Source organism: Crocodylus siamensis, chromosome 11 (assembly GCF_052110815.1).
Source record: "Crocodylus siamensis isolate JL-2025a chromosome 11, ASM5211081v1, whole genome shotgun sequence".
Taxonomy (NCBI): Eukaryota; Metazoa; Chordata; order Crocodylia; family Crocodylidae; genus Crocodylus; species Crocodylus siamensis.
The window spans coordinates 66,463,532-66,475,966 of NC_143405.1; the positions used below are offsets into that span (position 1 = coordinate 66,463,532).

Here is a 12,435-nt window from a genome sequence, read left to right on the forward strand (position 1 = left end):
GTCACCACGCAGGCTGTGCAGTTGGTGTCTGGAAGTGCCTTTCCTGCGGTCCCTGGGGTAGCCAGCTGCCAGCCAGCCTCACGGGTTCACAGGACATACTCCCTGTCCTAGGTGGGTGGCATGACTAGATGCCTCTGCCCCACAGCTCTGGCGATTCCTGCAGGACAGAGCTGCCCGGAGTGCCTAGCATAGCGCACGTGGAGTGCAGCAAGATGCCCTTGGTGGTTGCCCCCGTGTCCGGTTGTAGCTCAGAGTAGGTGGCAGCGGATGGAGGCTCGGGAGAGCACTGAGAACCCAGACATGGGTGCTCATTACTGCTGCAGGGCTACAAGGGCTCTAACTAGCTGCCACCAAGCACAAGACCCTGAGGTGCCTTCTCTGCCCCACGGCAGGGGAGCAGCTCAACCCTCACCGTGCCTAGTAGAGCCAGAACCTGGGAGGCAGTAATGCTGCACCCTGGGCCCAGCCAGAGCCCTCACTCAGTACCCTCCTGTCCTTGGTGCCCCCCAGCACGACGGCCCTCCTGCACTCACTGGCCCGGGCCTCGGAGAGCCAAGCCCTAGGGCCTAGGACAGCAGGGCCCAAGCAGCTGTGCTGTGGCAGAGGTGTGCACCCTTGGGGGTGCCACAGGGGCAGGCTGCCCAAGGCAAAGCTGCCACCTGTCACCAGCTTTTGTTTCAGCCGCAGCTTCACCTTCCAGCCCCTGGCGTGCCCACACCTGCTCCTCACCCGCCAGTTGCTGCAGCCACTGTGCTGGGGACCCACAGCACCTGCCTGGGGTCACTCCCTCCCCCCACCGGAGATCAGGGCAGGGAGGAAGCAGGCACAGGGCAGCTGCTGAGGGACAGCCTGTATTTGGCCCCAGGTGGGCAGAGGCAACAGGACCTCAGGAAATCACAAGCATAAGTCTCCATATGAGGGTGGCTCCCTGGAGCGCCCCCAGCCTGGCATGAACTCCTGTCTGCTCCAGACAGTGGGCACCCTTCTCAGGTGGAGCAGACCCCTCCACCTCCTCTGTCCAGTGTGCTCACCGGCACCCTGCACAGCCTCCGACTCCTGAGGGTGGTGACAGGCCAGTCCCTGGCTGGCATTGGTAGGGTCTTCACTGTCAGACCTGGTTGAGGGGTGGCAGGTGGAGTGTGGCCAAGGCGCTGTGCAGCACGTCCCTCACCGCACTCAGCAGCTGTAGCCGGGCCAGCATCGGGGGGAACAAGTGAGGCAGCGGCTCCTGCGGAGAGAAAGCAGCAGTGAGAGCTGCAACTGTGGGACAGGCCCCCATGGCAGGAGCCATCGCCAGTCACAGGACTCACCCCCAGGACATGGACACGGTTGTAGTAGGAGCTGAAGTCCATGCTGAGCTGGACCAGGAACCTGCACACCTGCAAGATATGGCACATTAGCCTGGGCCGGCAACCCCAGAGTCTGCCCCTCGCCCTGCCTCCCACCAGCTCCTCTGCCCCTCACCGCCTCGGTGTTGGCCGTGATGCGGATCGTGCTGCTCGAGATGGGGAGCTGAGCTGCTTGCTGCAGGAGCTCGGGGAAGGGGAGGATGTGGTTGAAGAGCAGAAGCCACTCGCCCTGGTAGGGAGCGGAGATGGGGGTGAGTGTTGCCTTGCCCCCTTCTCAGCCCCTGGCTCCAAGCCTGGGAGGGAAGCCCCAAGTTTGGAGCAGACCTAACACTTCCCCATGGCACCAAGTGGCTGAAGCTGCCTTGCTCCGAGCTAGCAGCAGCCCCTCTGCCCTGCTCACCTCTTCCCGGAGGCAGGAGAAGTCCAGCTCTGGCGGTGGCGGCATGGCTGGGTAGGTACCTGGAAGCACAGGCCAGACTGGTCAGTGCCCGTGGCTGTGCGGACTTGGGGCCAAGCGTTTCCAGTCCCCGGTGCTCGATGCTGGTGTCTCCACAGCCCAGCCTGCCAGGGCCGTGCTTCCACCCCTGCAGTCCTTCAACTGACCCTCTAGGCACAGAGCCCCAGCCTGGTCCCACCTGCCTTGTCCACCCTGGCATCAGCTGCCAGCACTTGCCCCACCCTGCCAGCAGGGCTGGCCCATGCCCACCTTGCTCTACGGCCTGCTGGTACGTCTGGAAGAGTGTGGCCATCCGGGCGCAGTTGTACATCACAAAGGCCCCACTCCGGGTGCCCTTGGTGGAGATGCCACCATCGGCCAGGTCCAGTGTGATCTGTGGGGAGAGGCTGCCTGGTCCCCCACCTCCCTCCTCCCTTCTGCCCGGCTGGGCCTACCCCTGCTTCAGGGAGCCCTGGACCCCCGTGCCCTGGGGAAGGCCCTGCAATGTCACCTCCTCCACAGAGACCCTGGGCACATGGCCAGGGGGCACCGTGCTGCTGTTCTTGGGCATGAGGCAGCCTCGCAGCTCTTACCTGGCTGCGGTGGGCTGCGCTCAGCATCTCAAAGCGTATGGCTGCGGAGGTCAGGACCCTGATGACCTCGGTCCAGGACTCGTCTGTGCGGAGGAGGGGGCCAGAGTAGGGACACTGCAGGTACCAACCTCTGCCTTCCCTGCACCGCCTGCTCCTGCAAGCGCCAGGCAGGGCCCTGAGGTGCTAGCAGCTCCTTTCCCCTGGTGGCAGGCCACACGTTACCATGGGCGAGGTCTCCGTACTTCATCACCGAGGCTTTGTGCAGCTGGCGCTGGCGGAGCCTGGGGAGATGAGTGCAGGTGAGGGCCCAGGCAGCCCTGCAGCTGTGACCGCCATCAGCAGCACCCATGGGTTGGCCCAGGCAGCGACTGCAGTGCTGGGTGCCGCCCCTGGCAGAGCACAACAGCAGGCAGTGCTGGGGAGCCAGGAACCGTGTGCGGGAAGGGAGCGACCGGCAGCAGACCCCCGCTTACTGGTAGTACTGCGAGGCCCCTTCAGGGACTGAAGCGCTTGTAGCCTTCACGGGCCCACACACGAGGTGTTTCTGAACGAGAGAGAAGAGATCAGCCTGGGCCAGGGACAGCCGAGCCCCGGCCCCCTCGCTGCCAAGCACAGCAGGTCGAGCTCCCCCCTCCGCCCTCAGGTGGGCACGAGGCCAGCGCTGCCCTCACCTGTGCGGCAGAGAGCGCCCCGGGCTCCAGCATCCTCCAGAGCAAGTCAGCCTTCTGCTGCTGGAGCTCCTCCTCAGCGCTCACCACATGCACCACGGTGCAGGTGCCCCCCAGGGCCTCAGCCTGCGCACAGCACGAGGTGAGCGGGGGCTGCTCCGCATGTGCCCCGCGCCCCGCAGCACCAGAGCTACTCACCATACTGCGCTGGGCCGCGCACTCCAGCTCCGCCAGCGCTCGCAGCTCCTCCTCGGTCACTGGAGGGGGAGGGAAGAGCTGTGCAAAGGGCCTGCTTTCTCCATCGGTCTGCCCCACAGCCTGCTGCCTTGAGCTCCTGCCTCCGTGCAGCAGGGAGCGGCAGGGGGAGAAAGGGCGAATCCAGCCCCACGCTGCCGCTGGGCAAGGAAGGAGACCCTGCTGCCGCCCCGTGCCCGCCCCCAGCAACGCTACCCAGGAGGACGTCCAGGCTGGGGTCGTAGCCCTGCAGGCCCTGCTGCTCTAGGAAGCTCCTCAGGCGCACGGCAAACAGTGTCCCGGGGCCCTGCTCCCCCGCCACGGCGTGCGGGCACTGGCTGAGCACTCGCTTCCAGGCCGCCACGGCCTGGGGGGCGGACGGCGCTTCCGGCGCCCAGGGCCAGTCCACCCCCAGCTGGTGCAGGAGCTGGCAGACGCCGTCCTCGGGGGCCGCCGGGACCAGGCGCACGTTCACCCTGCGAGACCAGCGCGGGCGCCGGGCGTGAGCGCGGGCGCCGGGCCTGAGCGCCCCCCCCGCCCCGCCCCGGCAGCGCCCCACTGACCCCCGCGCCCGGAGCACCGCGGCCAAGTGGTCGGTCACCAGGACGGCGCGCAGCTGGGCCAGGCCGAGCGGCGCGGGGCGGCGGTGGCGCTGCAGGGCGGCGCAGTGCAGGACCACGCGCGGCGCCTCGGCGGCGGAGGGCGGCGGCGGCCGGGCGTAGCTGTCGGTGGAGCCCAGGACGCGGCGGAAGACGGCGGCGCGGTGCAGCTGCACGGCCAGCCCCGCCGCGTCCTGCTGGCAGCTGCGCACCGGCGGCAGCGCGCGCAGCGCCTCCACCGCCGCCCCCGGCACCTGCGGAAAGAGCGCGGTGAGCCCCGGACCGGCGGCGGCGGCCCTCGTGCCCGCGCTGGGCACGTGCCGGGCTGAGTAGGCCCCGCCCCTTCGCCCAGGCCCCGCCCCGACCTGCCCGCCGGGGAAGAACCAGCGCAGCGCGCCGCGGGGCGCCAGGAAGTCGCGGCTCCGCAGGTTGCGGGCGCTGCTCTCCTTGAACCAGAGCCCGGGGCCCGCGTCCCGCCCCAGCGCCGCGTTCAGCGCCGCCAGCGTGTCCGCCACGGCCAGCCGGGCCTCGCACATCTCCATGGCGGCCGGGCCACCGCCGACTCCGGAACCCAGAGCCGGAGCCGCGGCGGGAGAGCGGACCAGCGGCCACTTCCGGCGCGCGGCAGTGAGGTCACGGCGCGGAAGGGCGAGCTGCGGCGGCCATCTTGGATGCGGCTCGGCGCCCCGCCATCTTGGGCCAAGCGACCGGGCGGCAGCGGCCATGTTGGGTGTGGCGCGGTGGGGGCGGGGCAGCGGCCACGTCGGGCAGAGCAGGAGTGGCGCCTTCCCCGGGCTGCAGGCGAGGCCTACGTCGTGCGCGCTGCCTCCGGCTCGGGCCCGCCGGAGCAGCGCAGGGCCAGGCCTGTCCTCACGCAGGGCCGAGCTCAGGGCCGCGGGCCCAGCCTGTCGCCACCCTGGCAGCTCCACAACCGTTTGCACCATGCCACGCCCGGGGTGGCGTCTGCCGCCTCACGGTGTCACTGCTGGACGTGGTGCTGTCCCGCAGCTCTGCCAGGCCCAGGCAGCATTGGGCAGGCTCGTCAGCAGGCACTGGGCACTGCAGCGCACCCAGGGATCTCTAGGCTGGGCCTGCAGAGCCCTGCAGCCCGCTGGGACGGGCGGGCCACGGCCTCGGGTCTAGACCCTCACAGAAAAGCCGTTGGAAACAAAAGCGGAAGGAACTTTCTGGCATCTCTGCCCGCAGCAAACAACGACCACAGCAGTCAGGAGCAGGCAGGGAAGCAGCTTTATTGTGCATGGGCAGGCCCCTTACAGCGCCCGTTTCACTGAGGCTCCTGCTGTCTGGTGACGAGGCAGGCTCCGTAGCTGGGAGGCGCAGGGGGAGCCGGGCGATGGTCCCAATCCGGCTCCGGGCCGGGGAAGGAAGCAGCTGTGCACTGGCGAAAGAGGAACAAGGCAAGGGAGCAGCTCCTCTTTCCTCTGCCACAGGGGCACACGCGTCTGCAAACGGGAACCTGCTGGGGCAAGCCTCCCTGCCCCCCCGCACACGTGCACACATACCCACACGCACAGCTGCCCCTTTCCCCAGTTCATGGCGGCAACCGAGGCCTCCAGGCCCCCTTCCCTGCCGGAGCCTGCGGCGCTCTCTGCACCACCCACAGCCAAGAGGTGATCTGAGAATCCTGCTCACGCCAGACCAACTGCTGACTGTCTGCAGTGGCAGGAAGAGGCCCGGGCACCCTGGCTGCCAGCCGGGGGCCACAGCAGACCCCACCGCTGCAGCATGGTGGGGGGCAGCGATGCGTGGGGCTCTAGTACAGAGCAGGCGCTGGCGTCGTTACACTGGTTGGGAGCAGGACAAGACCAGGCTGGGGGGGCAGCAGTGCGTCCCATCAGCCTGGGGCCAGGCGGGCGCATCCTGGAGCCATCTCCATCCACAGCAGGGGCTGTCGCTGCCCATGGGCGTGCTCTGCTCCAGGTGGCGCCGAAAGAGCTTTGGACGGACACGATATTCCCGATGGCTGTCGGGCGTCTCGCTCAGCGGGAGTGATCGTGTCATTCCAAAGCAATCTCTCTCCAGAGGGCTGTCCCTCACCAGCTCCAGGGTCCGTCCTGGGCAGCCGGGACCCTTTCCCGGCAGGCAGCAGGCCCAGCGTCTATCCCCCGCCCCCCACTGCGCTTGGAGCTGCAGGACGCATGTATGCATCGCGTGATCCTGCCGGTCGCTCCAGCCTGCTGCAGGTGGCCACATCCACATTGTGGCTGGCAGCCGGCGGAGGCTGCTGCTGCTGCTGCGGTGGTTTCTCCCCAGGAAGCTGGGGTCTATCTTTAGCTCGCAGTAGCACGAGACCAGTGTAGAGCCTGGGCTTGGCCTGCCCCCGTTCCGCGCTCCTCCCGGGGGGCTCCTGTGGGGTGGGCGCTGGCCGGCATCCGGGGCCTGCCAAGGTGGCCCAGGGCAGGGGGAGCATGGGCGGGAGAGCAGGGAACGAAATCCAAGCGCAGCTGAGGTGCCGAGCGGAAGACAGCTGCTTTTGGGATTCCGTTGCCCGCTGTCGCGCCGTCAGGGTGCCCGGATGCCGGGTGGAGCGGGCGAGTCCGTTCTCAGCATGTGGCTGGGGGCAGAGTGAGGACACGGGGGGAGGAGGACGATGACTTACCGGAGCTGTCCCCACGGCACCCCGTGAGTGTGGGAGGGGACCGAGGCCGCCGGCAGCCGCGAGCCCTGTGTGGGGAAGCTGGGGTCAGGGCTGTTTGGCCCCTGCGGCCAGGCTCCAGGCCTGTCTCCAGAGGCAGAGGGACGGGCCCTGCGGCCTGGGCGGAACTGGTGCCGGGGGCGCTGCCCCTGGAACAAAGCCTGGCGCAGGGCCGGCCCGGGAGCAGCGCACCTGGTGCTGGGGCTGTGCCAGAAACCTGAGACCGGGCCCCACCCCAGGCTCTGCACCCCCAGCCGCGGGCCACCCTCCCCCCGCACCAGCCTGGCCAGCCCCACGCCCCAGCCCCCCCGCAAGGCGAGGCGAGGCAGAGAGGAAGCACGCTGGGTTGCCAGGGGATTTCCACGCCGGGCCTGTAGCCAGTGCCTGGGGGGGGCGGGGGGGGTCCATCGCCAGCAAGGCTGGAACTGGGGGTGCACCCCCATCTGAGCCCCACCCAGAGAAAGACCCCGGGTCCTGCCCTCCCCGGCGGCGAGGCCCAGGGCAGCCCCGGGGCACCAGCACACACGAGGTCCTGGCGCCAGCGCCACGGGCCCTGCCTGCAGCTGCCCCACCCCTGGCCGGGGCCGCCAGCCCCCCCTGCACCCCGGGCGGGAGGGCCCGCGGGGCGAGGGGGCGCGGGACACAGGCGTCGGCGCCGGGGCGCTCCCACGGCCCCGCTCCTCCGGCCACGGGGCACCCGGCCCGGTAGGGCGTCGAGGGCTGGGCGAGGCCCTGGCACGGCTGGGCCCGGTTGGGCTGCTGCCCGGCGCCGGGACGGGACGGGGGAGCCGAGACCGTCGACGGGACCCCGCGGGCCCTTCCGCCAGCGCCGCAGGGGAGACGCCGCCCGCTCGGGGCCCGGCCCGGCCGCGCGCCCCTGCCTCCCCGCGGCGCCTGCCCCGGGCCCGGCCGGCCACTCACCTGTGGGCAGCAGGTGCCGCGTGTCCCGGCCCGGGCGCCTTTGCCTGCTGCTTTATGCAGGACGGGGCAGCTCCCGCCGCCGCCGCCCGCTTCCCCCTCGCGCCCCGCCCGCCGCCGCCGCACTTTCACTTTTGCTCTCGCGGCGACGAGTCCGCCCGCACCGGGCCGGGCCGGGCCGGGCTCGGCTCCTCGGCTCCCTGCGGGCAGGGCGGGGCGGGGCGGGGCGGGGGTCACGGGGGCGGGGCGGCAGGTGCCGGGGCGGGTGTCGGCGCCAGGTGCGCGGGCGGGGCCGGGGGGCGGGGCCGACTCCGCCCGCCGTCATCACGGCGCTGTCGTCATCACATGGCGACCGCGATGGCGCTGCGCGCGCGCCGGCAATGCGGGCGGCTTTTGGCACTGGCTGTGCGGGGCCGGTGGGTGCGGGGGTGCCGCGCGCGGGGGGCGGGGTGCTTCCCCGCCGCCCCCCGTGACCGCCCGTCCCCCTAGGGCGCCCTGCCGCGCGCACGGGCTGATCCCGACGGACGACGAGCGCCTGGCCCGCACCTGCGTGTCGCTGCTGCAGCGCGAGGTGGGCGGGCGGCCGCTGCTCGAGGGCTGCTCGGCGAGCGGCTTCATCCTGGCTGGGGCGCGCCTGATCGGGCCCTGCATGCTGCTGCCCGCCACGCTGCTCACCTGGAACGTGAGTGCGGCGGGGCGGGGCGGGGCGGGGCTCCGGGCAGGGGGCGGAGTCAGTGGCGGGGTGCCTCACTGCCGTCCCGCAGGTGGGGTCGCACCGGGACATCACGTCCGAGAGCCTCCTGCTGTTCCGCCTGCTGATGCCGCGCATCGGTGAGTGCCCCGCGCGGCGCGGCGCGGCCCGGCCCGGCCCCGGGCTCCCCCTCGGGCTCGGGCCGGCCTGGAGCTGCCGCGGGGAGAGGGTGGGCAGGGCCGGCTGCAGGCCGCGCTCCCTCCCTCGCTGTGGTCCCCCGGTGCTCTGGGGCAGGGGTGTCGCAAACGCTGCCCACGTGCCGGATCCGGCCCAGAACCTCTGCCCAGCCTCCTAGGTGCAGCCTGCTGCAGAGCTCAGCCCCGCTGGCCACCGCCAGCCCCGGCCCAGCGCTGTGTCCCCAGACCCCTCGCCGCTGCGCTGGCTGGGACGGCACCCCTGTGCCCTGGGCTGCGTCCAGCCCCTGAGCGCCCCACAGTCTGGGTCTGCCCCGCAAGCCCAGTTGAGAGGCATCGGCAGGGACACCCCAGCTGTTCTGTCTCGCAGCTCCTCCTGCAGCCGTCGGCCGCCACTTGTCTGGTCCCTCGTTGAACCTGCCTGTGCTGCCCGCCTTCACGCCTCCCACGGGCAGGACTTCAAAGGATCCGAGCAGCCAGGGTGGGCCAGGACCTCAGGATCGCATCTAGTCCAACCCCTGCTTCAAGCAGGACCAGGCCCAACTACATCATCCCAGCCAAGGCTTTGTCTACCCAGGTCTTCAACACCTCTAAGGATGGAGACTGCACCACCACGCTGGGGAGCGTGTTCCAGTGCTTTACTACAGTCCTCCTGAGAGAGTTTTTCCACATATGCAACCTCAACCTCCCTTGCTGCAGCCTGAGCCCATTGTTCCTTGTCCTGTCATCTGCCCCCACTGAGACCAGTCCAGCTCCATCCTCTTTGCAGCCCCCCTGCAGGCAGGTGAAGGCTGCTGTTCAGTCCCCCTCGGTTGTCTCTTGCGCAGACTAAATCAGCCCAGTTCCCTCCACCTCTCCTCACCAGTCCTGTCCCCCAGCCCCTGAACCACCTTCGCTGCTCTCCGCTGGACTCTCTCCAATGTGTCCACATCCTTTCTGTAGTGGGGGCCCAGAACTGGGCCCAGGACTCCAGACGTGGCCTCACCAGTGCCAAATAGAGGGGAAGAATCACTTCTCTTGATGTGCTGTCAGTGGTCCTACCAGTGCAGCCCAGGGTGTCGCTAACCATTTTGCCCTGGGGGCAGGGGGCTGGACTCAGTGATCTTCCAAGGTCCCTTCCAGCCCTCATGTTTATGAAGCTTTCTTGGCTTTTCTGCAGAGCTGCTGCCCAGCCTGTCAACCCCCAGCCTGTACCGCTGCATGGGATTGTTCTGTCCTGAGTGCAGGACATTATACATGTCCTTACTGAACATCAGGAGATCTCTTTTTGCCCCGATCCTCCCAATTTATCCAGCTCTGAATCCTAGCCCTACCTTTCAGCATATCTACTACACCCCCAGCTTAGTGCCCTCTGCAAACTTGCTGAGGGTTCACTCTGTTATTTTCTAGGTCATTAATGAAGACATTAAATGAAACCGGCCCCAGGACCAACCTCTGGGGCACTCCATTTAATACCAGCTGCCAACTAGACATTAAACCATTGATTTACTCCCCGTTGAGTTCAACACTGCAGCCAGCTTCCTGTCCACTGTACAGTCCATTCATCCAGCCTGTACTTCCTCAGCTTGCTTGCAAAAATGCTGCGAGAGACCATATCAAAAGCCTTGCTAAAATCAAGGTACACCACATCCACCAGTGTCCCTGCATCCATAGAGCCAGTCACCACATTATAGAAGGCAGTCAGGTGGGTCAGGCATGACTTGCTCTTGGTGTAGTTCTCTGGATCCTCTTTTCCCTTAAAAATGGGCACTATGTTTGTCCTCTTCCATTCAACTGGGACCTCCCCCAGTTGCCATGAGTTTTCAAAGATGATGGCCAGTGGCTGTGCAATTACATCAGCCAACTCTCAGGTGCATCCCATCCAGCCCCATGGACATATTCAACTTTTCTAGGTAGTCCTTAACCTGATCTTTTAGCACTGAGGGCTGCTCACCTCCTTCCCGGACTTTGCTGCTCAGTGCAGTAGTCTGGGGCCTGACCTTGCCAGTGAAGACGGGCAAAAAAGGTATTGAGCATTTCAGCCTTTTCTGCATCCTCTGTCACCAAGTTGCCTCCCCCATTCAGGAAGGGACCCACACTTTTCCTGATCCTCCTCTTGCTACCAAACTACTTGTAGAAATCTTTCTTTTACCCTTCACATCCCTTGCTAGCTGCAACTCCAGTTGCACCTTGGCCTTCCTGGCTTCATCTCTGCATGCCCGAACAATGTTCTTATACTCCTCCCTAGTTGCTTATAAGTTTCCACTTATAAGCATCCTTTTTTGAGATTTAGGTTATTGAAGACTTCCCTGCTAAGCCAAGCTGGTCTTCTGCCATACTTGCTAGTCTTCCTGTGCGTTGGGATGGTTTCTTCCTGCCCTTTCATTAAGGCTTGTTTGAAGTCCAGCCAACTCTCCTGGACTCCTCTCCCCCTCAGTTTGGCTTCCCAGGGATCCTGCCCATGAGTTCCCTGAGCGAGCTGAATTCTGCTTTTCTGAAGTCCAGGGTCCTTACTCTGCTGCACTCCATTCTTCCTTTTCTCAGGATCCTGAACTCAGTCATCTCGTGGTCGCTGCTGCCCAAGTTCCCATCCACTACTACATCCTCCACCAAGCCTTCTTTTGTTTGTGAGCAGCAGGTCAAAGAGAGCATGCCCCTAGTTGGTTGCATCAACACTTGCACCAGAAATTTGTCTCCAGCACCCCAGAAAGTTTGTGGATTGCCTGCATGCTGCCCTCCCACAAGTCCTTCCCCTCATTAAGGCTAAAGCTGTCCCCTGCCCATGGCAGCAGGTGCCCCTAGTTCCAGTCTTCTGGGATGCGGTGAACAGCAGCTCCCTGTTCACTTGGTCCACACCCTACATGATTTGTATAGGCCTTCATCATATCCTCCCATCTCCAAACTGTAGGGTCCAAGCCTCTACCACCTTTCCTGGAGAGGCAGAGACCAGATGTGCGCACAAGTGTCAAGATGCGGGTGCCCCAAGCTCTGCACAGCAGCACGATTTGGCCTCCCTTTTGTTTTCAGTTCCCTTCCCAATGGCGCAGGATGCATTAGTGGCTTTTTTTGGCAGCTGCTGTGTGTGGAGCTGACGGTCTCAGAGCTCTGCCCTGATGTTGGTGACCAAGTCATAAGAGCGGGTTCGGCACTGCCTCTGTGCCCCTGAGTTGTTTCCCCTGTGCAGCACCTTGAGCTGGCCAGCACTGAAATTCCTCTGCTGTTTTCATTTTGCCCAGTTGCTGGCCTTGGTGCTTTCTGCAGCTTCTCTCCCTTGGCCTCAGCCCTTGGTAATTTGGGCAGCCTCAACACAGAGCCCTGCAGGATCCCATTGGCGACCTCTGCCCCCTGAGAAACGTGTTAACCCCATCCCACCCTGCGTCTTGGCCTGTCACTGGTGCTCACTGCTAACTGGCTTCTTTCATGCAGAAATCCTGGTGCTGGGTACGGGTGACCGGATGGAGCAGGTAGACCCTGCTGTCCTGAGCGAGGTGCGGCAGCAGGGCATCGCAGTGGAGGTGCAGGACACGGTACGGGGGTACAGGAGTGCTGTGCAGCCCTGGCTGGTGGGACGCACCCCCACCCCTGTGCAGGCAGCTGCGTCCTCTCAGCACTGTGGTGGCCACTGCGCTGCAGCAGCGGGAAGGCCTAATGCTCCCTGGCGGGGGAGGCCTCGGGACCAGGGAGCTGCAGGCTGGGAACAGGGCCCCACCCGACCCCCTGACCCCTCTCTGCCCTCTCCTAGGCCAACGCCTGCGCCACCTTCAACTTCCTGGTGAGTGAGAATCGACTTGTGGCTGCCGGCCTCATCCCTCCGCCCTCTGTAGGCAGGACCCTCCCCTATGCCCCACCCAGCACTGCGAGACTGCCCGACCGCGCTGCTGCTGGAGCAGGGGAGGGCGCCCCACAATAAAGCGCATGCTGCAGACAGCTGGGTGCAGCCTCTTTTGGGCAGTGGCTGGGTCTTGGGAAGGGCTGCTAGGGCTTGGCTGCTTGGTGAGAGCCCCCCAGTGCTGTTGGCAGCCGAGAGGAAGCAAGGCCTGAAGCTGGAGACTGCAGCAGAGGCTGCAGCCTTATGCAGCCTCTGCCTGCACTCGCTGCTGGCCTGGGCCCTGGGCTCC

The 12,435-nt window shown here is 66.3% G+C and overlaps 2 protein-coding genes across 6 annotated transcripts; one reads left to right on the forward strand and one right to left on the reverse strand.

Annotated features, from left to right (window-relative positions):
* Positions 1–822: 822 nt before the first annotated feature.
* On the reverse strand, positions 823–4,511 carry DALRD3 (DALR anticodon binding domain containing 3). Of its 5 annotated transcripts, none has more exons than XM_090022341.1 (13): positions 4,245–4,510; positions 3,844–4,133; positions 3,497–3,756; positions 3,245–3,303; positions 3,050–3,172; positions 2,852–2,922; positions 2,601–2,659; positions 2,379–2,461; positions 2,056–2,212; positions 1,750–1,808; positions 1,465–1,578; positions 1,311–1,379; positions 823–1,228 (listed from the first exon to the last, which is right to left on the reverse strand). In XM_090022341.1, exons 1-13 carry the CDS (start codon positions 4,419–4,421, stop codon positions 1,109–1,111), a joined length of 1,641 nt encoding a protein of 546 aa, XP_089878467.1. In that variant the 5' UTR covers positions 4,422–4,510; the 3' UTR covers positions 823–1,108. The 5 variants fall into 5 exon arrangements, with proteins under 5 accessions (XP_089878467.1, XP_089878464.1, XP_089878465.1 ...); XM_090022340.1 differs by having other exon boundaries at positions 824–1,228; positions 2,056–2,179; positions 4,245–4,509; XM_090022338.1 differs by having other exon boundaries at positions 2,056–2,461.
* Positions 4,512–7,733: 3,222 nt separating this feature from the next.
* Positions 7,734–12,242, forward strand: NDUFAF3 (NADH:ubiquinone oxidoreductase complex assembly factor 3). Its single transcript, XM_090022342.1, has 5 exons — positions 7,734–7,869; positions 7,943–8,135; positions 8,218–8,284; positions 11,744–11,844; positions 12,060–12,242. The coding sequence occupies exons 1-5, from the start codon at positions 7,799–7,801 to the stop codon at positions 12,225–12,227; spliced, it is 600 nt and encodes a 199-aa protein (XP_089878468.1). The 5' UTR covers positions 7,734–7,798; the 3' UTR covers positions 12,228–12,242.
* The last annotated feature ends 193 nt before the right edge of the window (positions 12,243–12,435 follow it).

Bases quoted from the DNA above. Each gene is read 5' to 3' on its own strand.
- DALRD3 (XM_090022337.1), bottom strand. From the start codon at position 4,421: ATGGAGATGTGCGAGGCCCGGCTGGCCGTGGCGGACACGCTGGCGGCG. The intron at 1,579-1,749 runs GTGAGCAGGGCA...GCTCCCTACCAG, and splicing joins TCTCCTGCCTCCGGGAAGAG to GGCGAGTGGCTTCTGCTCTT. The intron at 1,380-1,464 runs GTGAGGGGCAGA...CATATCTTGCAG, and splicing joins TCACGGCCAACACCGAGGCG to GTGTGCAGGTTCCTGGTCCA.
- NDUFAF3 (XM_090022342.1), top strand. From the start codon at position 7,799: ATGGCGACCGCGATGGCGCTGCGCGCGCGCCGGCAATGCGGGCGGCTT. The intron at 8,285-11,743 runs GTGAGTGCCCCG...TCTTTCATGCAG, and splicing joins CCTGCTGATGCCGCGCATCG to AAATCCTGGTGCTGGGTACG. The intron at 11,845-12,059 runs GTACGGGGGTAC...GCCCTCTCCTAG, and splicing joins CAGTGGAGGTGCAGGACACG to GCCAACGCCTGCGCCACCTT.